The sequence below is a fragment of the Populus trichocarpa genome, chromosome 18 (assembly GCF_000002775.5).
Source record: "Populus trichocarpa isolate Nisqually-1 chromosome 18, P.trichocarpa_v4.1, whole genome shotgun sequence".
Taxonomy (NCBI): Eukaryota; Viridiplantae; Streptophyta; class Magnoliopsida; order Malpighiales; family Salicaceae; genus Populus; species Populus trichocarpa.
Genome location: NC_037302.2, coordinates 16,116,390 through 16,141,146, shown reverse-complemented (window position 1 = coordinate 16,141,146; position 24,757 = coordinate 16,116,390). Strand labels below are relative to the sequence as shown.

At 35.1% G+C, this 24,757-nt stretch overlaps 2 protein-coding genes and 1 pseudogene across 2 annotated transcripts; 1 reads left to right on the top strand and 2 right to left on the bottom strand.

Moving 5' to 3' along the window:
* Positions 1 to 557: 557 nt before the first annotated feature.
* LOC18107893 (uncharacterized) lies at positions 558 to 13,347 on the bottom strand. The gene is made up of 25 exons (XM_052448933.1): positions 13,079 to 13,347; positions 12,771 to 12,927; positions 12,584 to 12,646; positions 12,349 to 12,450; positions 12,032 to 12,200; positions 11,800 to 11,898; positions 10,797 to 10,946; positions 10,492 to 10,531; positions 10,197 to 10,254; positions 10,002 to 10,084; positions 9,775 to 9,873; positions 9,557 to 9,672; positions 9,349 to 9,467; positions 8,780 to 8,850; positions 7,409 to 7,514; positions 7,090 to 7,229; positions 6,637 to 6,798; positions 6,454 to 6,557; positions 5,085 to 5,263; positions 4,186 to 4,375; positions 3,523 to 3,622; positions 2,369 to 2,537; positions 1,760 to 1,842; positions 1,576 to 1,652; positions 558 to 1,212 (listed from the first exon to the last, which is right to left on the bottom strand). Exons 1-25 carry the CDS (start codon positions 13,142 to 13,144, stop codon positions 1,041 to 1,043), a joined length of 2,874 nt encoding a protein of 957 aa, XP_052304893.1. The 5' UTR covers positions 13,145 to 13,347; the 3' UTR covers positions 558 to 1,040.
* Positions 13,348 to 17,336: 3,989 nt separating this feature from the next.
* LOC18107892 (glucan endo-1,3-beta-glucosidase 6) lies at positions 17,337 to 22,020 on the top strand. The gene is made up of 2 exons (XM_006372198.3): positions 17,337 to 18,647; positions 20,658 to 22,020. The coding sequence occupies exons 1-2, from the start codon at positions 18,316 to 18,318 to the stop codon at positions 21,772 to 21,774; spliced, it is 1,449 nt and encodes a 482-aa protein (XP_006372260.2). The 5' UTR covers positions 17,337 to 18,315; the 3' UTR covers positions 21,775 to 22,020.
* A 149-nt stretch (positions 22,021 to 22,169) lies between these two features.
* LOC18107891 (3-ketoacyl-CoA synthase 15-like) lies at positions 22,170 to 24,033 on the bottom strand (annotated as a pseudogene).
* Positions 24,034 to 24,757: the final 724 nt, after the last annotated feature.

Below are 24,757 nucleotides of genomic sequence, written 5' to 3'. Positions count from 1 at the left end.
ACAGAGCCCTCATGTTCAAGATGTCTGGATGGATTTTCCCTGAAAATAATCTAATAATCACTTTTTAAGGAATTGAAGCAGTAAATCTTCTTATTCTTCTTCTTCTTTATCAGAGAAACGAAGCAGTAAATCATCAAAGCCTTAGTTTCAAAGAGCATATTTGATCTAGAAGACTTGTCTCAATGAACTTGGTTGCATAATCAAAGCATTAAATTGATTATTTTAAGATAACGCAACAAAGGTAATAGCTGCATGTGCTTAACTAGCCTCTTGTCATACATAGATCAACATATACAGACAAGGATAGAGGTATATCTCTATTGAATCATAGTCTGCTTAACACCAGCATCCTCTGCTTCACTGAAATAACAACCTCAACCTAGTTATATGATTTTCCATTCCCTCTGTAAAATACTTTTTGTGACCTAAATGGTTGAGTGAATCATTATTTCGTGGAATTTCTTCTTTTTAAAAAAAAATATCTATTTAATTCCTTTGTATAAACAATAACACAATATTGAGTTAAAAGACTTCATAGTCTCAAATTAACCAGGAAGAACAAAAACATGCCAATCTGAAATTAGAATAATTAAAACAACAAACTGAATTTCAGTGCTCTGTTTTTTGAGCTTAAATTTTCTTCCTCGTCCGCAAACATATCTCGTCCTACACTGCCCATCATAAGCACACTACGTCCATTATTAATGTACAACTCGAATGTACGTTACAACTTCTTTCCTACACTTCCAAATTCTAAACGACAGATCACTATTGGGTGAGATATCATGATTGTACAGGACTCAAGCAATCATCCGCATTGCAATATTCTAGCTCGTTGGCTACTTCACACTACATCTCATTCCTATTTCCTCACTCATTCACTTATAAAATCTTGCTGCCTCGAACGGAAAACAAAAGGGTGTGTACTGAAAATGCTATATGGGGAAGAAAATTGCATCGTCATTCCCCTCAAAGTAACTTTGCAAGTCTTCATGATCAATCCCGCACAGCTTCGCAACCATGACTTCCACCCAGAGAGATTAATTAATCTTGGGTTTTGGTCGTCTAGGCTTTAGAACTATATAAAGAACACCAAGAACAACCAAGAAGGCAGGAACTGTTGTCATGTCAATCACCACATGTACTTTTCTCTCTCTCGTGCAGTGAATTGGGTGAAGAATGGCTATAGTTGCATTCACTTGACTAGCAAACCTGCAACAAAAATGTGCTTCCTAAGTTCATAAACTAGCCACAGAAAAATTAGTTGTTTGCTCAGTTCCATCCAACCATGTTGAAACAAACAGAACAGGCATAACTAAGGTGATGTTTGATATACTCAAGGCTTTCATTCACCTCCAAATCTGAAACAATTGTGAAAAGGCATATCGAGAAAAGAAATTTTTAAAGAATTGAAACACAAGCACGTGAAGCCAGAATTGTGTCCAGTAACCAAAATGGATCGGCAGCCAACAGAACCTGTCCAGCTAAATTTATGTTTCAATAGCGCACCACACTTGTTTATGCTTGGATTCAATCAGGAAAGAAAATAGAAAGAAAAGGTCAACAGTGCCTAACCTTTCAGATGCATCCTCTAGGGTATAAAGAAATCTCATAGCATCCATGTAACGCAGTTCTCCATGGATAGTTGAAATCTGACAAAGCAAAGTGTATTACATATAAATCAAGCAGGTTCTTCAGATATAATGGACTTGAATCGTGTAGTAGTTCAGTGAAATGTTAGAGGAACAAGAATACTTACCCTTCTCCAAAGACTAACAACATAATTATACTTGTCCACAAGTTCTCGCTCCTCAGACTGAAACATTTTGAAGGTCTTCTCAGCTGGTTTTTGTCAAGTACTTTTCCAAAGACAATTAACAATCACAGGTGTAATTACAAATACAGATGCATCTTTCCAAGAATTCCTTTATATTTCCTTTCCTTTTCTTTCCTTTTTTTTTTTTTTGAAAAATCAACTATGGAAATTTTTTGAAGTGTCAGCCTTAAAAGGTTCTGTTGCAGCTCCCAGACAAATGAAAGGTAGAACCTTGTTCTATTAAAACAAAGGGCAACAAGAAGCACTGTCTTATGAATGCCAATTTTCTAATTGATAGCATTCCCTGAGCATTCCAATTCTGTAATCCAGGTGGAACTTTTATAACTTGTGGTTATAGCAGGTACCATATGAAAGTACAGATTGAATACCAATGGATTCCAGATGAGTAGTGACTCCAATTGAAGTTAGGAAAATAAAAGGTAAAAACCTTGCAAAAGTTATAGAATGGTATGAGAATCATGGCTCTTACAACATGGATATTCACATGCATCTTTCTGGTTAGTCAATTGCAACAAAACAAGGCAAGGATACATGTGCGTTCCATCAGTAGACGGCGAACAGCTGAATTGACCAGTTGTATTGAATCTTCAAGCGCTGTGATGATGTAGCTTCGAGCAATTGTATCAGACTGAAACTGTGAAACATGCCAGCCTTGAGAAGTGATTGAAAAAGGATTGCATCCCACCGACCAAACCCAATCCTGTCACATTGGTAGCCAATGTTAGCTATTCAATTAGTGCGAGAGGAGATGCAAGCTCATCTACAGAATCAGCAATCAAGGAAAAGACAAGGAATCTGAAGCATGCAAGTAATGTTCACCTTCATGTGGTGTGTGCACGCGCGAGAAAAACACGACATGGAAAGTTAAGTTACAGAAAAATGCCTAACATAAAACATGAAGATGGCATTCAACCATTCACAAGACATGACTCGCTAATGGGATCACTAATTGGATAAAATAATTTCAATACTTCAACAATTAGAAACAAGGACCATTTGGTGAAATGAGAAAGTCTTGAGCTTACACCTAAAGTACACAGGTTTAAATTTTCAAAGCAATCAAGTCATGCAAACACACTGAAGGATCAGATTTTCTCCAAATTCTCTCCCCCAAAATCCCATTTGGTCCTAATGGTCATTTTCCCACTATGGCAATTATGATAAAATAAGTGCAAGATACCATCATTAAGACAGTTCCAGGCCAATTAAATTGGTGTTTCAAAGGCCATACAAGAATGAGTATGCGAGTGCATAGTTAAATAATGCATATACAGCCTAAGAAAAACTTTGAAAGGAGTACATGAATGAAGAGCAGTAAACTAATTTTAACTCCTCTTTGGCATGTCTTATGTTGCCCTATTAGTGTTCAAGAAATGCAATGCTCTTAAGATATAGGAAATCAACATAGTTCCAATGTTAACTTCCTGATTTGTTAAGTTTTATGTCTCTCGGACACAAACCTTTGAGGAGTGGACAAAAGATCATTAAATCTCTATCCTTTGAGGGGGGGAAAGAATTGATATGCTACATTAAACCTCATAGAATTCTATCACCAACAACTGAAAAGTTCACCACAACATATCTCCTCATATGTAGCACCATAACATCGATATTGGAATTTTATCATGTTATCACATAGAACAGTGAATTAAGCAGACTGATAACCTCTGCACTGTAAAAAGTACCTCAATCGCAGTTTCATGGGCATGGCTGTAGACAAGATGGAGGGGAAGTAAACCAGCCAGATGTTCAGAGACAGCGGCCAATGCAGCTTTTACAGGCCTCCTGGATGATGGGGGAAGGGGAGAATATAGCAATAAATATGAGTTAAGACTATGGATTTCAGTTTAAAAAGAAGAAGAAGAAGAAGAAGCATACATTAGAATCCAAAGTGGATTAATATAGAGATTTCAAGCTTTTGTACTTTCATAATTAAGGTAATTTTTTAAAAAAATTGCTTTTTCTTTCTTTCGTTTTCCTTTTTTTTTTAAAAGTAAAATTTATTCTAACTAGCAGGAGCACAAATGGGCACCACAAGTTTAAAGAAGTTTCCCAGGAGAAAGAAATCTAATCAAATGAAAATGAAAAATTATGCAAAAGTAGAAGATGCTAGGAAATCATAATGAGAGTGATGGGAAAGAGCCAATAACAGGGACAAGAAGTCAAGAACTGAAAAGCAAGTCCAGAAATAAGAGATTGCAAACTATGCATCAAGAGCTCCAACCCCTTCAGATACCACACATCTGCTTCTTATGGCAAATTTACAAATTATCTAACTACTGGACTAAATAGCAACGGTTGACATTAAACCAGTTATAAAAACAAAATGTGATGATCGTATTTCTAACCTCAGATCCCACAAAACTGATTGCCCATTACACTGCAGATGGCTTTCCCATGATGATGGTTCTGACTGGACCACAATAACCATGTCAGAAAGAGCCTTTGCCTGATAATGCTTGTCAACTAATAGTGGCTCGCCAGAAATGAACCAAAAGATAGGAACTTCAAGCGTGGACATACTATGGGCATGTACTCCTGCGTTATTTAAAGAAATTGAAAACATTAGCTTGGCATATGTCAGTGATGAGAAACAAAACTAAAATATAATTACAGGTAGGCCACAGCTAGTGGGTTGAAAGGCAACAGAAAATTGACTCAGGTTACTATGTGTATCTAGCTACCCTGAATTACTTACAAACGAATCATCTTACTAGTCTGTCTTCCAGAACGAGCACAAGGGCAGCTCTCTAACAAACAGAGATTGTAGCCCACAAATTCATCTTACTTTATCCACAATAGTACAGGTAAAACAGAGGAGGACCATAAAAGAAGCCCAACATTCTATGCATATCTTACTACATCAACTATAGCATCAGCCTCCCCCTTAAATGTGAAAACCCATACTTCATCTATCAATTGTACATGCATCCACCAAATTATAGTACTTTCTAATTAACAAATGCACTGGTATCTACTCATGCACATGATCTCGCACACATAGAGAATCCAGGTTGAACAAAAAGGACAAGGTTTAAAAATGGTGACTGCTAAAAAATGGATATGGTTTTAAACAAAGCTGGCACAAATATTACAGGATCACTTGCATTGGGGATTAGAAATGACACATTACAGGTATCATCAACATACGAGTCCCAGAAAAAGTACATTCTTGTCAGTAATGGAAAATTTTTGTCATTACAAGTCAAAAGTAAAGAAGAATGAGAAATATAAGCTCATAGATGACCTTTGAGAGAGCCACGGTCATGGAGCTGTCTCTGCAACTGATGCTGGAGAATGGAAGAGTCAAGATAGGACCGAGTGGTTTTCCTATATGTTCCATTAACAAGCAATAATGGGACAGCTGCTGCTCGCCTAGCCACTGAAAAGGCCATCGCTAATGCAGGATCCTCTGAAAGTACTACCCTACATGCAACTTGGAAAATAAGCAAGGTGAATGGAAGACAAACCTGACTCTCTTTTTTAATCAAAACAAGCTTCCTTTAAGTCTTGTTCCACACGATACTAGAATAGGGTGCTTTATGCAATGCAATCTCTTAAAGGTGTTTTATTCCATATAGACTTCATTGCATACTTTTGTCACTTTTTATTTAAAATTGACCAAAGAAAAATAGAGAAGCAGTCATGATTTCTATCTCCCTCTCACATCATTTTGTTTGCAGGTCGTGCATGCCATCATTTCAATTAAATTTGCTGCAATTCTAATTCCAAGAGTCCAATTATTATTAATAAAAACAAAATTAAAAGCAAACCCCAATTGTTCTTAACCAAATACTAGGCTTTTTGTAATTATGAAATGTTTGGATATCATTATAACATGTATGATTCATCAATAATTAGAGAAACTACAAAGGGTAAATTTAAGGGAGACTGTGCAATTCATTAACAAAAAATTAAAATAAATACAACAAAAAAAAGGTTTTGAGGATTATTAAAGCTAAATACCAAGGATGTCTAAGGCCTATTGTAAGAAAACATTCTAATACATTAAAACTCCTCTTGAGAAATTCATCCATCCGCTCACCAATAATAGGGAGAAGATGAATATGGAGAAGAATACCATCAAATAATCATGCTCAGTAAGCTTAGAAGGACCAAATCCATGGTGATCTCTGTTTCCATGAAACTTACATGGAAAAAATGTATTTAATTTAGAAAAGTGAGGATAAAACAATGTAGGGTAAAATACAGATAAGAAAAGAAGGTTATGAGACTTGAAGAGGTGATTGTGGCAGCACCTTTACCTAGAATTTTAGGTAGTAATTTCATGAAAAGTAAAAACTGAGGTGTCAATATACATGTGTGATGGAGTGTACTTGGCATAAAACATCCTATTTTAGTAAATAAGATTAAAAGCACCCTATTGTGGAAAGTAAGTTTCTAAAATGCCTTGCTGGGAATATAAACTCTCACAACTAACCATGTCTATATAAGTAGGGACCAACTATTGATGTAAGAAGATTATGCGTGAATTAAGTGAATAATACAAGAGATAATGATGCCAGAAGACAGAGAGATCTTAATCTAGCCTTGACTTGTGCACAAGGGGCTTAATGGGACAAAGTTTCAGAAACAAAACAACAGAGAAAACATACAGATTCTCACTGAACATAGCCTTTTGTGAGGATACCAGCAAGGAGGATAGCCCATTCTTTAGAGCCTTGAGATCAACAGGTAGATGTTTAACATTCCTAACTTTCTGCGTGGACAAAGTAGGGGTAAGAACAAATTGCAAGTTTCAGAAGAGCTTCTTCAAGAGTATAATAGACAAACCATACCTCATGTGTGACGAAAAACAACTGAAAGGATATCTTCTCATAATAGTGGAATGCTCCATCAGATAGTGAAGGTGAGATTATGTGTCTCATAGACCCCCAAAGGGTTGCACCCAAATGTGCAAGAAAAGTATCCCTTGCAACTGTGTAGTTTCGAAACTCCGGCTGGAAAAATAAGTCACCAACTCAAAGGCATAACAAAGTACTGAGCCATTATGTACAAATAATAGAATGGGATAAAAGCTAAAAGATCGTTCACATGAACCTTCTATCTAATAAACCCACACAATCATTTGTTCATTCTTTAAATCCTTAAAATGAATTCTTCCAACTGAACACCCAGCGGTTTTTCTCTCTCATTATATGGGTAATTAATATCTGTCCTTTAGCATAATAAATCAAAAGGGAAAAAAAAGAAAAGCATAATAATCCTCATCAACTGACCAAATGGTATACCTCATGGGTATCACTGAAAAGATTCCAACTCTCCATTCGTTTTAATGCCTCTATGGCCTTTTTCTTATGACTTTCATCATTCTCTTCACCATCGAGAGACTGAAGCTCATTTTTCAAATCATGCATTCTCTCATCAAGCTCTGTAACCATAAATGTGACAGTTTATGATAAATTCACCAAAACATAAAATTCACACAAGTTACTGTAAAAGTAAGGAATCATTACAAATTAAAGAAAGAAAGAAAGAAAAACTTCCAGCTATAAATGAACTAAACAATGGGCCCTTGTAGCCTAAACAAACAAGAAGAAAGAAAACTACCTTCACATAGAGCTAGCTTAGTTCTCCTTCCCTTGCAGTGCTTGAAAGCAAAAAGCTCATAAATGTCAATCTCAGCCAAAAGAATATCGATGGCCTGATGATCCTTCTGTAAGATTAGCAAACTCAATTAAAAATGGAAACCTAAAATACCTTACAGTTCTTCATCTAGCTTAACAAACTCATATAGTTTCATCTCAAAACCCAGTCACGTATCATCATCTAGCCAACTGTAATGTTAAAAGAGTAGTTCTCAAGTCCATGCTTCAGTTTCACAATGAACAAACAGAACTTTTGGGGGGGGTAGATTCTTAAGGGAATATTTGTGTAATGAAAATGCCGCTAATGGATCAATCCCTGCCAAAATGACATGCAATTTTGATACTTTTAGCAATTGCTAAAGGAAAAAGTGTGCACACTAGACTCAACAAGCAGGCAGCACATAGTGAATCCATGGACTAGTAACCAGCCTCACATAGATGCATATCTGAACACACTCATTGTTTAAATTATAGGATAACTAGCTATTGTCCAGCACTTCCATAATTCTGTGCCAAATAATAAATCGATAATTTTAAAGTCTAACATACAAGGAAAAGTCTTTAACTAAGTAGATTACAGAGTTGCCAGGCTCAACAATAGTTAATTATGAAACAATTGCTGCGGAGAGGCAAGTGAAAGACATCAAGGTACTGTGTGGCCAAGCAACAGCCACATCATCTTTGCTTTTGATATCATTAGTCACACTGGCATCAGTCTCTACAATAATTTTTCTAGCATCAGCTTACCATTTTACAGATAAGATTGGTGCCAAAAAAACATTGGAGGGGGCCACAAGGAGAAAACAATTTCAAAAAGGTAAATGCATATCCGACACTCAACTTGCTGCAAAAACAGACTTCTGATTTGTAATCCTTTAATCAAATCATCAATACTTATCTTGGAAACCATAGACTAGGTAACCAGCATTTTAAATCAAGCCAAAATGGACAGTTCTTTCAGGGCCCTATATTTGTGGCACCACCTATCGCTCTAAGGCTGCAAGTCTTTCTCAGTGGGATAGTTGGCAACTTTTATTTCTCAGAAAATAAAGGTTCTATGCCATTAAGGATATGCATATCACAGCATCTTTAAGAGCTAGAAGGTGCCAAAGAAAAGCCTAAGTTTCAATATCTATCCAGAAGCCAGCCTACATCGTGACTCAAAAAAAAAAAGAATCCATCACTGGTCATGGAAGTAAGAAATACATTAATATTATTAGGTCTTAAATCTTATCACCATGGTATAATCATGCAGCAACTTTTGTTTAGCAAAAGATATATGAAAGAGGATCTGGAATGATGAATCACCATTAGTTTCATAAATTGCACATACATCACCAAATACTGAAAACTTTTCCTGAATTGCTTCTTGCAAACGCTCTTCAGCTTCATCTTCTGAAATCTCTGAATTCCAGAAAAAAGAGTATATTATTGGTCAAAAAGCCAGAAACACTGGTGTAAATGCTGATTGATGCATGATTCAACAATAAAGCAAAGTTTCCATGAAAACAAAATACAAAGAATTGATGGTACTTATGAACGAGTATAATGTTGCATTGTTCCTAATTTGTCAAAGAATCACTTTGACTGCTTTAATGAAGAATGACAAGCAGGTAAGCACATATCAAAGAAACAAATTCCACAAAGGGTATGTAAAGTTCTGCAGGAGGCCCAATTAAAGCACCCAAGAAAGAAATGAAAGAAGCAAAGTATCCTAACCCACAATATTTACCACAGCAACCAACACAGACATTCATGAGTCCCAAATAAGTGGGTGAGTCCAACATCAAAACCAGAAAGTTTATAATACATGACTTAAGAGATGGTCAAATCCAAGGAAAAACTGTACTACATAAATAGAATAAAATAAAAGACTTCAAGTGAAATAGCTATCAACAGTACCTGCTACTGCACCAATAGTTTTCTGCACATTTGGCAAACTAAGCTCTGTGCGCACACCTTCTCCACCAACAGCAGGACCCCATGAAAAGGGGCCAGCGGTTAAATCAATAAAGGCCCACCTGATGCAAAATATGCCACTAGTTGAGCATCCACAGAGCATGTATGTATGAATGAGAGGAGGGGAGGAAGATGAGGAAGAAATTGATACCTGTCCTTTCCAATCCATGTATCTGTAAGGCACTCCGCAGAAAAATCACTGAAGTCCCCGGATTTTAACTCTTTTCCAAAGAAAAGCTCCATATCCTCATTCTTCCCTTTCAATAACTTGGCATAGACAGAAAACAAAAGTCTCAATAAAAGTGACATATCTTTAATCCTCATTTTGTAACAATTTAAAGGGAAGAGAGAAAGAGATAGAGAACATACTTGTAAAACTTTATTCTGAATGATATCAGAAGTGTCCTTCCCTTTATATAACTTCTCAGCATTGTTCAACGCATCCAGGCAAAGATTGTACCATTCCACCTGAAAAACAGAAATAATTATTATATCTTACACCAACATATTGCAATATGATAAACCAGTTTAGGATTCTTTCTGTTTAAGGGATAAAATAGAACAGTTTTATGATTCAAGTTATAAGGAGTACTAACTGTATCAGTTTCTTCAGTCATCGTCCAGGCATACTTGGTCATAGGATGCTTTTCATACAGAGGTCTCTTAATCTTATCAAGTACTGCAAAGTGTTTCCAGAACATTTTACATTTGACGAGAGCATTATAGTATAAATAAAAGGCTTCACAATAGTTATAAAAGGAAATGAAATGGAGCAGACCATAGTTTCATACCAAGTACACTTTCTGAAACACCTCCTGACTGAAGAATTTTTGTTTGCAAGCTCTTATTCTAAACAACACAAATAAATAAATAAATAAATCTGGAGCTGGTCTATAATATCATATTAGCACCAAGAAGGAACAAGGATATCAAAAATCCCTACCTGAGAATTAATAAAATGAAAGACATTACCTAGGATTTTCATTGTAGCCAAAATTGTTGTATATCATAACAGAATGTCCATCTAATTATCATGCTTGAAGAATGCCAACAGTTACATAAAGAAAGAAGAAGCTTAAAGAATACCTCTTTAAGAAATGTTATTTCTGACTCTGACAAACCTCTCCTGCCATTTCAAAATAAGTTATAAAACACAGCATATATCACATAATCAGTCTCAATCCAAAAAAAAACAATATAAGATGTATTGAAAAGAACAGTTAGATAATTCCAGAGGTTCAAAAAGAAAAATAAAAGTCTATAGATTTTATCCAAACCAGCCATTTGTTGTAGCTCATGTTCAAGGGTGTATCATATTGTAGTGTTATTATGTTCTAATCTTGTGCACAAAATGTTCAAAGGAAGCAGGGATATCCTTAAAAAATACACACCTGTAGCCATATCTAGCCCTCTTTAAGTCATGCTTGGGATTCAAAATGAAAACGTTATATGCATTGTCAAGTTGAAGGTAGTCAACGAGACTGGTGAAAAGAGCATCCATCACATCCATATCAACTTGCCAAAGGACATCCTTGTCATCCCTGTCAAGGATGAGCCACAATTAAAAGAGGATGAGAGCAAATAGAGAGAGTGAGAGCAAAAGAAGGAAAACAGGCATAAAGGAATGGTGAAAGACAAACATTCAGTGAACATCCACAGAAAGAATCTTCTGAGAAAGAACATAATCTGTCTGAAAGAATCTCTAGAGAAAGAAAATAATCTCTCTCTCTCCCCTTCCATGTGTGCTACTCAAGTAGAGAAGATTAGTATTCATGACAGCACCACATATTTGAGGCTGGGAGGGAGGATGCCCTCCCAGCACTCATTCACTCATTGGAAAATTAGGTGTGCAACAAAGTGTAAGACACAAGACCAAAGCGCAAAATAAATAAATATATATGTGTGTGTGTGTGCACGCGTGCGCAACGATGTTATAATAAAACATCAATTTACTGGTTGTCCAAATAGCTTGAACCTGTCAGATTTCCTAAACAGCATGTGCAGATATATCAACTCCACTGTCCTCGAAACAATCAACTTTCATTTAAGGATTACAATATTTTCCTTGGAGTTCACATGATATTATTTCTATTGCCTCATTATGATCACAGAAACAAATATATATATCTTGCAGTCTGTTTCGCTACAAATATTGTCAATTATCACAAGAAATGTAGTGGTTGATCACAAGTTTATTACAACTGATGGTGGCCATGCAGCATGTGTAAGGTGAAATTGGATAATCCTAACTATTAGTTGTTCCAACTAATAGTTATTAGTTGTTCTAGCATGTTTATTACAACTAAACATAAGTTTGGCATAAAAAATAAACTGAAATTTTTGGACATACAGAATGGGGAGCAGGGGGGTGATTACAGTTTTAACATATTTCACCTGTTATCAGTCAAGTCATCCTTACGAGCCAAAAAATTGATGGCATGCTCAAAGATAGAAGTAACCTTTTCCCCCATCTGAATGGCATGAACAGAAAAACTGCACAAGCAAGTTAATTATAATGACATGAGCAGAAAATCAAAACTACTCAGAGCAAATAATGCCACTGCATCTTTAAATCACCAAGCATATTCGAAAGGGAAGAAGTATGCACACTATAAGGAACCATTACTTGTAATTTATTTGACTGACTAAGGGAAGATGATGATGTTGCTCTTTGTCCACATGAATTTTGTAAAATGGGGTGAGAACTTCTCCGATTTTCGGTACACGTGTATGCCCAAAGATGTGATCAATTTTTGTGAACCAACGCTCAAGTTCTTCTGAATGAAGCTTGAAAGCTATACATGGACAAGCAGATAAAAGAAGATAATAAAAAAAGGGTGTTAAGCCAGCGAAGAAAAAAACAAATACAAAAAAAAAAAAAGATTACGCTACCTTAAAACTTAAAAACAAAAAAAAAATGATAGGCAATGAGATCAAATAGACCTTGGTTCCCTTTTCCTTCAAAGCCTATGAAAATGAAATTTACAGGAACCGGAAGATACATCGAATCCACTTCTTGGAGCTTAAGATAATTTGCAATGTTACCTGAAACATAATAATAATCATGAAAATCATTTAAAGACCTTCTCTAGTTAGCAAGCTTAAGTAGAAATTACAGTAACGAGTACATCTAGATAAACAAAAATCAATAAGACGCAAGGGAGGAATGAGGAATTACCGGCGTTGGTGAAATTGCGAGCTCCCATTTTGGCAGGGCTTAAAGATTCCAAATCATCAAAATCTGCTTTCAACAATCAAATGATATAACTAAGCTAGCCAGCTCACTCCTTAATTAATTGGATATCTAATATCTCAAAACGAAAATGTAAAAAAAAAAGCTAAGAAGAAACAGAGACATAACATACCACCGCTGTGAATAACAGACTCACTCCAAAACCTACTCTTCTCTTTGAGATTGAATAAAGAAAACACCGATGATGATGATGATGATGATGATGAAGACGACGACTTTCCCGTTTTGCGAGTTCCAGAAGGAGACCCATACGACCCCGTTGCTATCAACTGGTAAAATGATACGATACTTATCAATCAATAATTTCGGCAGCCATTGATAATTATATCGCTCTTTGTTATTATGATGAATCACTGTAATTTCCTAGAACCCTAATTCTTATGGAAAGTAAGAATCGTAAGAGAAAAGAAAAGAAATTACCAGTGTCAGAAAGGCGGAGGTGATAGTAATAAATCTAAAAGAAGCTGTAGATTGATCGACGCCCATTTCCGTTCGAATCAGTCGTCTCCCACCGCTACCTCCAGAGAGCAACTACCTGTTCTTGCTCTGCTCGCTGCTGCTGCTCCTCTTTACTTGAGATTGACTGTCATGCAGATTTGCAGAGTAACTGCAACACAGGATGGAGAACGTTTGGCAAAATTATATTAGTTTTGTAACTATTATAACTCCCCTTATGTATTACAGTAAAATCTGACATCAATAGTACAAAATCGGTAAAATCCAATCAAGTTTAAATAAATACTATGTTTTATAAATACTATGTTTTTATTAAAAAACTGTTTGGAAATCGCGTTATTAAAAAATTTAAAAAAAAAATTATATTAAAATTTAATATATTTTATATATTTTAAATCGTTTTTTAATGTGTTGATATAAAAATAATTTTTAAAAAATAAAAAAATATTATTAACATACATTTCAACATGAAAAGTTATTTAAAAAACAACCCCAACTACACTTTCAAATATTTTAACCCTTATTATTTTTAACTCTTTTTTTTTTCTGATTTCCTGTATTGTAAAGTTTGTTGCAGTGAATATTAATTCTTCATGTTATTAATTTTTTATTTTATTTAGACTATTTATTAATTATAATATGTTTTTAATTATATTTTATTGTAATTAAAAATTTCTATCTATATTTTTACCTGCAATATTACATTTATTATTTAGTTAGAATTATCAATATTTAATTAATTTAAAAAATTATTTATAACTTTACAGTTAAAATTTACATTGTATTTTTCATATTATGTTAAAAAAGCATTTTTATCGACCCTGAAAAGTGTTTCATCTTCTTCTTTTCTTATAATTTTTTTTCTAGGATTGCAAAAGAAAGAAAGATGAGCGACGTTATCAGGTTGCTCCATTTTTTTTCTTATAATCCTATTTTAAAAAAAAATTAAAAAAAGTTATAAGAATTATATAAAAAAAAAATTCTAATTATAAAATTCAGGCTAATTTGCTAACTAATTCCAGGCTTAAATCAAATTTAAGTTGAAGAAAAAAAATTATATAATTCAATCAAAAACTTAGATTGACTCATTAACCTAATTGATCTTATCAAAATCAAACTTTAAATTTTTTATTTTTTAAAAAAAAATAAATTATCAAAACAATATTATTTTAATTTAAAAAAAAAAGTTTTGGTAGCAACTTCGATGGATTGTTTTATAGCTTATTTGACATTGTAATAAAAATTGTTTTTTTAAGTATTTTTTATTAAAATATATATTAAAATAATATTTTTTAAATTTTAAATTTATTTTTAATATCAATATATTAAAATAATTTAAAAATACTAAAAACAATTAAAAAAAATATTTATACATCTCAAATACAAATTATGGCTACCCAGAACTCCGGCCTCGGACGAGAAACGCTATAACATTTCCTATTAAATGAAAAAAAATAAAATATAATACTCCTTTTCTTTTCTTTTTTCCTGCGGGTATGGACTTTGGATGGGCTATAGAGTATGGGGAGTCGTGGCCTATCCTATTGCAAAACAAGAATAGCTTCGATCTTAAACTGGGCTGAGGTGAATCCAAATTAACTAAGGACTTAAGAAAAATAGTTGGGCCTGATGTCGCCTGTCCCTGGAGGGAGTCAACAACCTAACTGGGTTCGGACCAGACTGGACAATAAGATCCGGTCTGGTCCGAACCCAGTTAGGTTGATGACTCCCTCCAGGGACATGCGACAACGTGAAGTAGCCGTTGGAGACATGAATGGCCAAGTTATTGTTGCCTTGCAGCGACAAAGATGGATGCTTCCCAGATGTCTCGCGAATGCTTCAGAAAGACACCCAGTCCTAAACTTTATTTCCCTTTTCTTTTTTGAGTTGATTATTATTTTAGTTAAAGTAATTAATTCGTCCTTGTCACTTAAATATTCTTATAATCAAGTCCTTTTGTCATTATTTCTCAATTAATTTAATTTCTTGAAAACCAAAGGAGATCAAGGAGAAATAGGTTATGCGTGTGTGGTAATTACATGTAAAGTGATTTTTAAAAATATTTATTAATTAAAATATATTAAAATAATTTTTGTCTACATCAACTCATCAAAATTATCAAAACAATACCTAAAAATATTAATTTTATGTTTTTTAAGGTGAAGTGTTTGTTTGTTTTTAATGTTTAACTTGCTTTTCATATTGATTTTGCCTAGAAAAAGAAATTTAATGTTTTTTAGATGTTTTTCAATAATTTTGGTATGTCAATGTTAAAAGTTAAAAAAAGATGATTTTGTTAAAATTAGAGTTAAATGTACACTTTAATTTTATAACTTTTCAGATTATAAATTTTCAGTCCCTAGTAATTTATGAAATTTAATTTTGATCTCAAACTTTATTTTTTTAATTTTCTGGTATCTAATTTGAGAGATAAGAAAGAGAGAGTGGATTCTAGTTATAGAAAATCTTGATTGAAACTAATATTAGTGACAAAAACAAGTGATTTTAGTTTCAGTGAGTTTTTTTTATAAAGTTTAGATAAAGTGTTGTTTTTCCCTTAAATTATCTAAAATAGTGGATTTCAACTCAAAAAGAAGTTTGGTTTCAAGTTGATTGTGGGTTTCGAAGATAATTTACAGATTGTTACAGGCTATAAATATGTTTGACAAGGTGTTTATGGTGTTTTTTTAATTATTTTTTGAGTCAAAATATAGTTAAAAATGGGCTTTTCTTGGTCTGAAGCAAACTTGCATTGTTTTTTTATGATCAAAGATCGCCAAAATCTAGGTAGTAGAGGTGATGTGTTGCTTTTATATTTTTTTTTCAAATAATTAAGGAGTGTACAACTTGTCATCCATCCTTTAAAAAATTAAAAAACAAATAAGGCACGAGCGTGTGAGCTGCTCCAAGCCCCGCGCTTAGGTCTTTAATGGAGGCCCACCACCTCTAGGCTTTCCTAACCCAATAGATTGTCTTTTTGTTTTTTTATCTATTGTATTTGCATTTGTTTTTTAAATTTTCTTCTTTTTTCCTCCAATTCTATCACTTAATATTTGGTTGATTGTTAATCGGGTAACATAATTTATTTTAATTTGATTTTTTTCCAATTACTTTGATATTCTGCTTGTTTTTAATTTTATATGTGTCTATTTTAAATAAAAAAATTATACTAAGAAAATTATTAAACCTAATGAAGTTCATAACCCAGGTCATGAGTTTGATTTAGCAGGTATCGAGCTTGATAATTTTTTTTGTTCCATAAATAATTCTCAATTTATTTAATTAGATGTGTGCATTGACTTTTTCAAATATTGCTTGAGATTTTTTATGTACAAAAACATGTCGCATATATACTTTTATAATTTTTTGGCTCGTTGTGAAATATGGGTCAAATAGCTAATATGAAAATAAATCTCGCAGTCCATCTAGTTCGGTCTTCGTGTGTTATTGATATTGTGATGTAGAGTATTTTTAAAAGTTTTTTTTTCTTGAAAATACATAATATATATATATATATACATATATTGATATTAATATATCAAAACTAATAAAAATATTAAAAAAATATAAATTTAATATTTTTTAAGAAAAACATATTTTTGAAAAAAAAAAAAAACAAATAGCATCGAATTCTCGCCTGGGCTAGGAAGAGAGGACAAAGTATTTGAAGAAAGAAGTGGCATGGAGTTGTTTGAGCGAGATAAACAATTTCTTACTTGTAGGAAAACATAGTTTTGTTTGTAACAATCGAAAGAAAGAAATTAGTAGTTTGATTAAAATATGTATCTACCTTATTTATTCTTGATGACACAGATTTTTTTCCTTACACCTAGACTTTAGATTTGTTGCGCTTTACAACTCAACATTGCTAAGTATGTCGAGGACTAGTGTAGAATTCTTTAACGCTACATCCTACATGGACTAACTCGTTAGTTTCAGTAAACTAAAAGGACTAAATCTATTTGAAAATACCTTTTATCTTCATAGTTTATAACATTTTTGGTATTGTTGTAGTGAATATTTTAAAAATATTTTTTATTTAAATATATAATAAAATAATAATTTTTTAAAAATTTCGCAAGCATAATCTAAAAATATATAAAAAAATTATGAAAAGACACCTAATGCTTATCTCTGTCTCTCTCTCTGGTCTCTAGAGACCTCTGTCCCTATCTCTCTCAACCTTTGTATGGGTGTGGGCCAAGCTCCGAGTCAGTGAGTGCGTGGTGTTGTGGTGTGGTGGTGTGGGATGGTCCTTTCCTCCTTTTGATAGATCATAGATTGGATGAACAGATTCTTTCTCGAGTACTACAACTCTTTTAAGTTATAGCATTGCTAGCTACTCTCTAGAAACAGTAGTACTACCTCAACAGCAACAGGATCCTTAACTTCTTCACTAAACTCTTATCCCACCTGGCTCACTCTTTAATAAACCCCACTTTTCTGTTCCTGCTTTGTTTTTGCTGTCTGTGTGCTCTTATTTTTGAATCTGGTTCCAAGTTACCACTAATCTAAGTTACTCTACTTAATCAAGTAATTAACCACTTAAACAGACCCATTTTTGGAATACTTGCTACCTTTTCTTTATGTATAGTTAATCACCTGTTCAACCATGCTTATTCTCAAGAATCTTTTCTGGGAGTTCGGTCTTGTCTTAAGCTAAGTTGCTACTCTCTCTGTCTCACTGCTTCTGTGTTTCCAAATCTATCTTTCCTTGTTTAGCTTAATCTCTTTCTCTTCCCTTTAGCTCACTCTCTTTAAATTTTAGCTTGTGTAATAATTTATGGAAGACGTACTCCTGCTTCCAATATTTCTGCTTTCAGATGTGAAAATTTTACTTTAAAGCCTGTTGCTTTATTGCCATTCTCACTACTTTTGCTTCTAATTAAGATCAACTATATATATATATTTTTATAAGGATACATTTCCTTATCTTCATAACTAGATTTGATCTGCCTCCTACTCTACTAGCTACTTTTGCATCTGGGGTTTCTGCTATTGGTTAGCCACCGAAAGATTAACTCCCTTTTAGTGCTTGCCAGTAAAATTTGTCCCTCAACTTGAGACTAATTCTTTAGCACATCTTGTATTGTCACCACTGTCTGCTTCGGTTCTGATTCAAGGGCCAGAAAGGGTTGCTAAGAGTTGATTTTTTACTGTCTAGAAAGAAGTTTAGCTCATTTATTTGAAGAAAAGAAAATATGGGTTTGTATCATTTGGCTATTGGATTAGTTTCCTTGCTTTCTATGGTGAGTGGTGCGATGACCATAGGTGCCAACTGGGGAACACAAGCATCCCACCCCTTGCCCCCAGAAACTGTGGTGAGGCTACTTAGGGAAAATGGGATCCAAAAAGTTAAACTTTTTGATGCAGATTATGATACTCTAAAAGTTCTAGGTAAGACTGGGATTGAGGTCATGGTGGGTATTCCAAATGATTTGCTTGCTTCTCTCGCTGGTAGCATGAAGGCTGCTGAGAAATGGGTTTCAAGAAATGTCTCCGCACATGTCACCAACAATAATGTCAACATCAGGTCAAATTTGCTCATGCTTTTATGTTTATATATATTTTGTTTCCTGAATTTGGCTGACAAGAAATTGAGATTATTGGCTGAAATTAATTGTTCGTTGTTCTTCCTTTGAACTGTTTCTAGCCATTATGTGACACTTTATCTTTTAGTTTGAGTTTGTTGAGAGAAATATTGCTGGGAGGATAAGGATGTTGCTTGGTCTTATGATCGGTAACTACCAATTCCTATGTGGTTAAATTCAAGGTTTCATGTAGTAAGTTAGATGCTGGGATGTTATGTCTTGCCTTCATCATTTTGAGAGCCTTTTCTCTGTGCCTCATTCAAATTTATCTGCAATGATGTCTAAAGCCCCTTTGTGATTGGCGACAGATTTTATCTGTACGTTATGCTGTGCCCCCCTTGATTTATTGCAGACTGACCAAGCAAGCAAAACAATTCAATTAGAATTTGAATTAACGAAAGCCTTTTTGTAATTGTTGATAGATTTTATCTGTGCATTTTGCTGTGGTCCCAGTAGATTGATTGCAGACTAACCAAACATGATCATATACTGCAAAAGGTTCCAATTAGAATTTGGATTGACTAAATTCAAGGTTCCAAATTCAAGCCTTTTTGGTATTGGGAGGATCTCAGGTCCTTGATTCTAGTGAAATTCAAGCCTCGTTGTTAGTCATGATTTATTGCATTTCTCAAGTGATCCCATCAGATGGTGGTGTTTGGTTCAGAAAGAGTTGAATATGACATCTTTTTGTCAATGCTTTGATTCATGTAAAAGGAATGAACTGGAAGAATTTATGATGGGTATGACAAACATAGAGTTGATTGAGTGAAGCATCATGGACTTTCTGACTTCTGTGTGCTCCAACGTTCAGAGTTTAGGTGCAATCTGCATTTAGATTCCCACGAAGTCTTCAGTTTTCATAAATTTCTGTGATTTCTGTTAAAAGATTTTGGTTTCCCTTCATCTATTTTAGATCATAGAATGTAGCATCCAAATAGGAACCAAACTATAAAAGCTTGAAAAAGGCAGCAAACTGTGCCCGAGCCAACATCTCTTAACGACCACCTCTAGAAATATTAACGGTATGGGATCTTATTGGTAGATTTCTGTGATTTCTGTTAAAAGATTTTGGTTTCCCTTCATCTATTTTAGATCATAGAATGTAGCATCCAAATAGGAACCAAACTATAAAAGCTTGAAAAAGGCAGCAAACTGTGCCCGAGCCAACATCTCTTAACGACCACCTCTAGAAATATTAACGGTATGGGATCTTATTGGTAGAACTGAACTTTGAAGTTCCTTTTGTTTCTATGCTCAGCTAGAATAGATATTGATGGCTCTATTTTCTTTGTTGATCCCTTTTTTTCTTGTAGAAATCTCATATTCAAACATCCAAAATACAGACCATGTCATTCTTTCACTGTTCATGCAATCAGATGTGGATAGATTCCTTCAATACAATCACTCGTGCTCTCTACTCTTTTTACATTACCCTGAATGTGAAATTGTCCTGTAATTCTTATCTAAAAAAAGCTCTTGAAAAGCAAGTGCATTTAGTATTACCTATTAGTATCATCTTTAACGTATTGATGACAGATCTTTACGAATTTGGCTGATATAATCTGCCCCCCCCCCCCCTCCCCCCCAAAAAAAAGAAAAAAATAGATCAAATGCCTGTACTTTCTAGATGTATGTTACGGAGATGATGGGCTTTAATAGATTGGACTGGCGCACATGCTTCTCTTGCATGTCCTGGAATTTGTCATAGCCATCTCCCAGACATGTAGGTTCTTCTATGCCTCGACATGAAATGTGTACTCGAACATTTTCGATGTAATTATATTGTCTAGATAGAGAGTTGATGAAACCCTGCAGGTTTATAAGAAAGGAAAAATGGTTCCCATAGGCTTCTGCTATTTCACCTTGTCATTTGAAAACTTGACATTAGGATCCATGACTTGACAATGTAATTTTATGCTTTTTGTCTAACTCATCAAAATTTTCTTGTACAGATATGTTGCAGTTGGAAATGAACCTTTCTTGCAGACGTACAATGGAAGCTTTCTCAGAACAACCTTCCCTGCTCTCCAGAATGTCCAATCTGCTCTGATAAAAGCTGGGCTTGGCAATTTAATAAAGGTCACTGTCCCTCTGAATGCTGATGTCTATGAGAGCTCAAGTGGTCTTCCTTCTGGTGGTGACTTCCGAGCTGATATCCATGATCTCATGCTTACCATTGTAAAATTCTTGAATGATGCCGGTGCCCCCTTTACTGTGAATATCTATCCTTTCATAAGCCTCTATATTGATTCCAACTTCCCGGTTGAGTATGCCTTCTTCGATGGCAATGCAAATCCTGTAAACGATGGTGGCACATCCTATTATAACATGTTTGATGCTAACTATGATACACTTGTGAATGCTCTACAAAAGAATGGGTTTGGGAATCTACCTATCATTGTTGGAGAGATCGGATGGCCAACTGATGGAGACAGAAATGCTAACGTAGAATATGCCCGGCGTTTCAACCAAGGTTTCATGTCACACATTGCAAGTGGGAAAGGAACCCCAATGAGGCCTAATGCCGGTATTAATGCCTATTTGTTCAGTTTGATTGATGAAGATGCTAAAAGTATTGATCCTGGAAACTTCGAACGGCATTGGGGGATATTTACATTTGATGGAATACCCAAATACAGTCTCAACCTTGGCACAACAAACACAGGAGCTTTAATTCCAGCTAGAAGCGTCCACTACCTGGAAAGAAAATGGTGTGTGATGAAGCCGTCGGCCAAGCTTGATGACCCACAAGTGGCACCAAGTGTAAGCTATGCGTGTGGACTAGCAGACTGTACTAGCCTCGGTTATGGGACATCATGTGGAAATTTGGATCCTAGGGAGAACATATCATATGCATTCAACAGCTACTTCCAGATACAAAATCAACTGGGAGATGCATGCAAGTTTCCAAACCTGTCGACAATAACCAGGACAGATCCATCAACTTCAACTTGCAGATTTGCGATAATGATAGAGCCATACTATGGTGGCGTGGGACAGACATTCCGGTATGGCAAGAAGGTGGCCTTGGGTGGTTTGATTGCTCTATTTTTCCTAACGATTGTGTAAAACATGAAAGATCCCCCTCCTAACCTTCTTTTGAGGTAGCAGTTTTCCTCAACTATTCACATTAATTAATTTTGGTAAGGGAAGCTAGCTAGCCAAGAGCGATTTCGGATTTGACAAGATTGTATTTTTTCCTCTTTTGTGTTGGTGATCTAGAAACCAAATGTTCGCATTCGGATGTCTCAAGTATTTATTTGTGATAAACATGCTTGCTTAATTAATTAATATGATGACTCAGTTGTATTAGAACGTGGTTTGGGTTATGTCTCGTGTCAAATTATTTTTTTTAATCAAAATATTACGCCCTCTTTTGAATATACTATTCACTAGCATAAGAAAAAATTATTTGAATGCTGAACAAAGAAAATGAGAATCGAATAGAGAAAATCACAAGAGAAAAAAAAAACAGATTTCTAACCTTATAAAAAAATATTAGTGAAATGAAAATCAAATATTTTACAAATATTAAAAAGAAACTATGAGCGTGTAAAACCGAGTGTTATTCGGAAACGGTACATAGACAAAAAAAACTATAACGATGATGATGGTTATAATATACAAGCAGCAAAGCTGCAAAAGGAAATGTTGATAGCAGACTTCGAGATCCGAAAACCGTTAGGAAAAAGAAAATTCGGTAGTGTATCTAGCCCGAGAAGTGAAGATCAAATACATAGATAATGTCTTGGAATGACGAACCTTTCAGAGAGCTCAGGAACTCCAGCTATCTCACCGAGCAAAAAGCCGCCACCGTCCGTCTCTCTCTGGATTAAAGCGTTGTTGTCGTATTGTTTGAATGCTGATATTTGCAGGGTAGATTGAGAATTGCGGATTTCGGACGGTCATTGCAATCATGGAGTAAGAGACACACAATGTGTGGAACTTTGGATTACTTGGCACTGGAAATGGTGGAGAACAAGGGTCATGATTATGCTGTTGATAACTGGACTTTGGGGGTTCTTTGCAGGAATGTAAGGCCTGGTTTTTTTCTTGAAGAGCAAGTTAGTAAAGAAATGAATTTGTTCAGATACAGGGAGGACTAAAGGGCCTAGAGTGGTAATGTTGGCCTTGAGTGCATGGCCTCCCGTCTCAACCAGGTCCTTGCTAACTGAAAGACCTTGCCTTCCTTCTGCATCTTCCTTCAGATGCATGCTTTTGAAGCTTCTGTTGTCCACGCCTTGGTGAGTTTGAACAAGCTGTAAATATTATTAGTGCTCTGCTTTGACAAGTATGGCTCTATAAATTCACTGAATAGCAAAAAAACTAATAGGACAACACATGATTATAGGGACTTTAGATTGCGATTAGTTGAAACAAATATCTGAAAAAAAAAAAAAAAGAAGGGTAGTACCCGCTTCATTTCATACTTAGAGCGCCATCGGTCAAGCTTGCAACTAGATAGGAGCATTGCTGCTGCTCCCATTGTGAAGAAACAACTTGGAAGGAGCATGTCCATATCATTGCCACTGTACCACGTAGAACTCACCACTTATGTGCTCACTACCAGTGCATAGGAATGAGGATAGGCATTCAAAAGGTCTTTAGCTAGATCAATAGCTATAATGCCAGCTGCACATCCCATTCCACCGAGATTAAAGCTATTAATATCATGCCTAAGCTTGTAGTGATTGATTACCATTGATGAGAGTGATGGGGTAGTATTTAGGATCCCACAGTTGACAATAAGAATGTTTATATCCTTAGGCCTTATTTTTGTGGCTGCAAGAAGGTCATCTACAGCTCCAAACATGACCATTGCTGCCTCTTCACGGCCATCCTTCAGTGTTATCTTGTGTCCAGGTTGAAAAACTATTCTGGGCATATAGGTCTCATCTCCAATGCCAGAATTCTTGAGAGCTCGGTGCTGAAATTTGATTGCGGCATCATTAAATTTGCCTGATTTTTATTTGCCAACTCAATGAGTTCATCCTCTGTAATCTGTACACAACATAACAAGGAATTACTGTTGTTCTTTCTGTCAGTCTATTCGCATAGTTTTTGCTGATAAGATTATGATATTTAATGTCAAATGCCTAACAGAACAATCTAGGAAGAGTAGAAGTAGAAGTTGATTACCTTGAGCTCATCTGGTGCACGAAAACATGCAAAGTCGACCAAATAAGTAGACGGTGGGGTTAAATCAAGATAAATGTATATGATTAAACCCAAAAATCCCACAATGAAAAGTGCATCAATGGGGTCACGTTTTAGGCAGAAATCTTGCCAGATGAAGAGTTTTCCAATCTGAGCAGTGAGCACTGAGGATCACTATGAGAACTGGTGCTGTTAGGAAATAAAACATAGGGCTAAGGAGATAAGAATATCCCGGCTCGACATATTTCAAGTTAGCTGAGTTCAGGAAATCTGGCAATCCCGTGACAGAAAATTCAAAGAACCAGCATATGGACCTGAATTCTCTACACCTCGGTTCACAATTTCAGTGGATAACTACTCCTGCTGTCTTTCCATGGGAAGTAGTCTGATGAAACTAACTTTGATCAAGAAACCAAGAGGCAAAAAAGAAAGAAAGAAGGAAAAATAACCCGAGCCTGGCCAGCATGGGAAGTGAAAGGGGTGTGAAGAAAGAGGGTTTGCAAACAGAATCGATATATAGGTCTGGTAGGAAATAATATAATAAAGCATGGAGTTAAGTTATGGGTAATACTAAGTAGGAGGAGAAGCTAACAGAAACAGGCAGGCTCTTTGTGCTTGAAAGCAATTGAACAGCAGATTTGTATCATCCAGAGAACCCATGCGTGGGGGAGATGTTTTGCTTTGCTACCTCGCAGAGAGAGGGAAAGGGAGAGACTAGAGAAAAAGTGGAGTTTACATGATTAACATGTGTAATTATTCTTCTACGTGAAAGGCAACTTCAAAATGAATGAATTAGTACAGATAGTTAAGTTAATGTGTGTGTAGTTTAGTTTTTGCGGATACGGTTTGAAAAGGTAAATTCAAGAAAAATTATTAATTGTATCTTTTTCTCGTA

Excerpts from the sequence above, each read along its gene's own strand:
- LOC18107893 (XM_052448933.1), bottom strand. The coding sequence starts at position 13,144 with ATGGGCGTCGATCAATCTACAGCTTCTTTTAGATTTATTACTATCACC. Across the intron at positions 9,468-9,556 it reads ACATGGATTGGAAAGGACAG|GTGGGCCTTTATTGATTTAA; the intron begins GTATCAATTTCT and ends ATTTTGCATCAG. Across the intron at positions 4,376-5,084 it reads TGACCGTGGCTCTCTCAAAG|GAGTACATGCCCATAGTATG; the intron begins GTCATCTATGAG and ends TAAATAACGCAG.
- LOC18107892 (XM_006372198.3), top strand. The coding sequence starts at position 18,316 with ATGGGTTTGTATCATTTGGCTATTGGATTAGTTTCCTTGCTTTCTATG. Across the intron at positions 18,648-20,657 it reads AACAATAATGTCAACATCAG|ATATGTTGCAGTTGGAAATG; the intron begins GTCAAATTTGCT and ends TTTCTTGTACAG.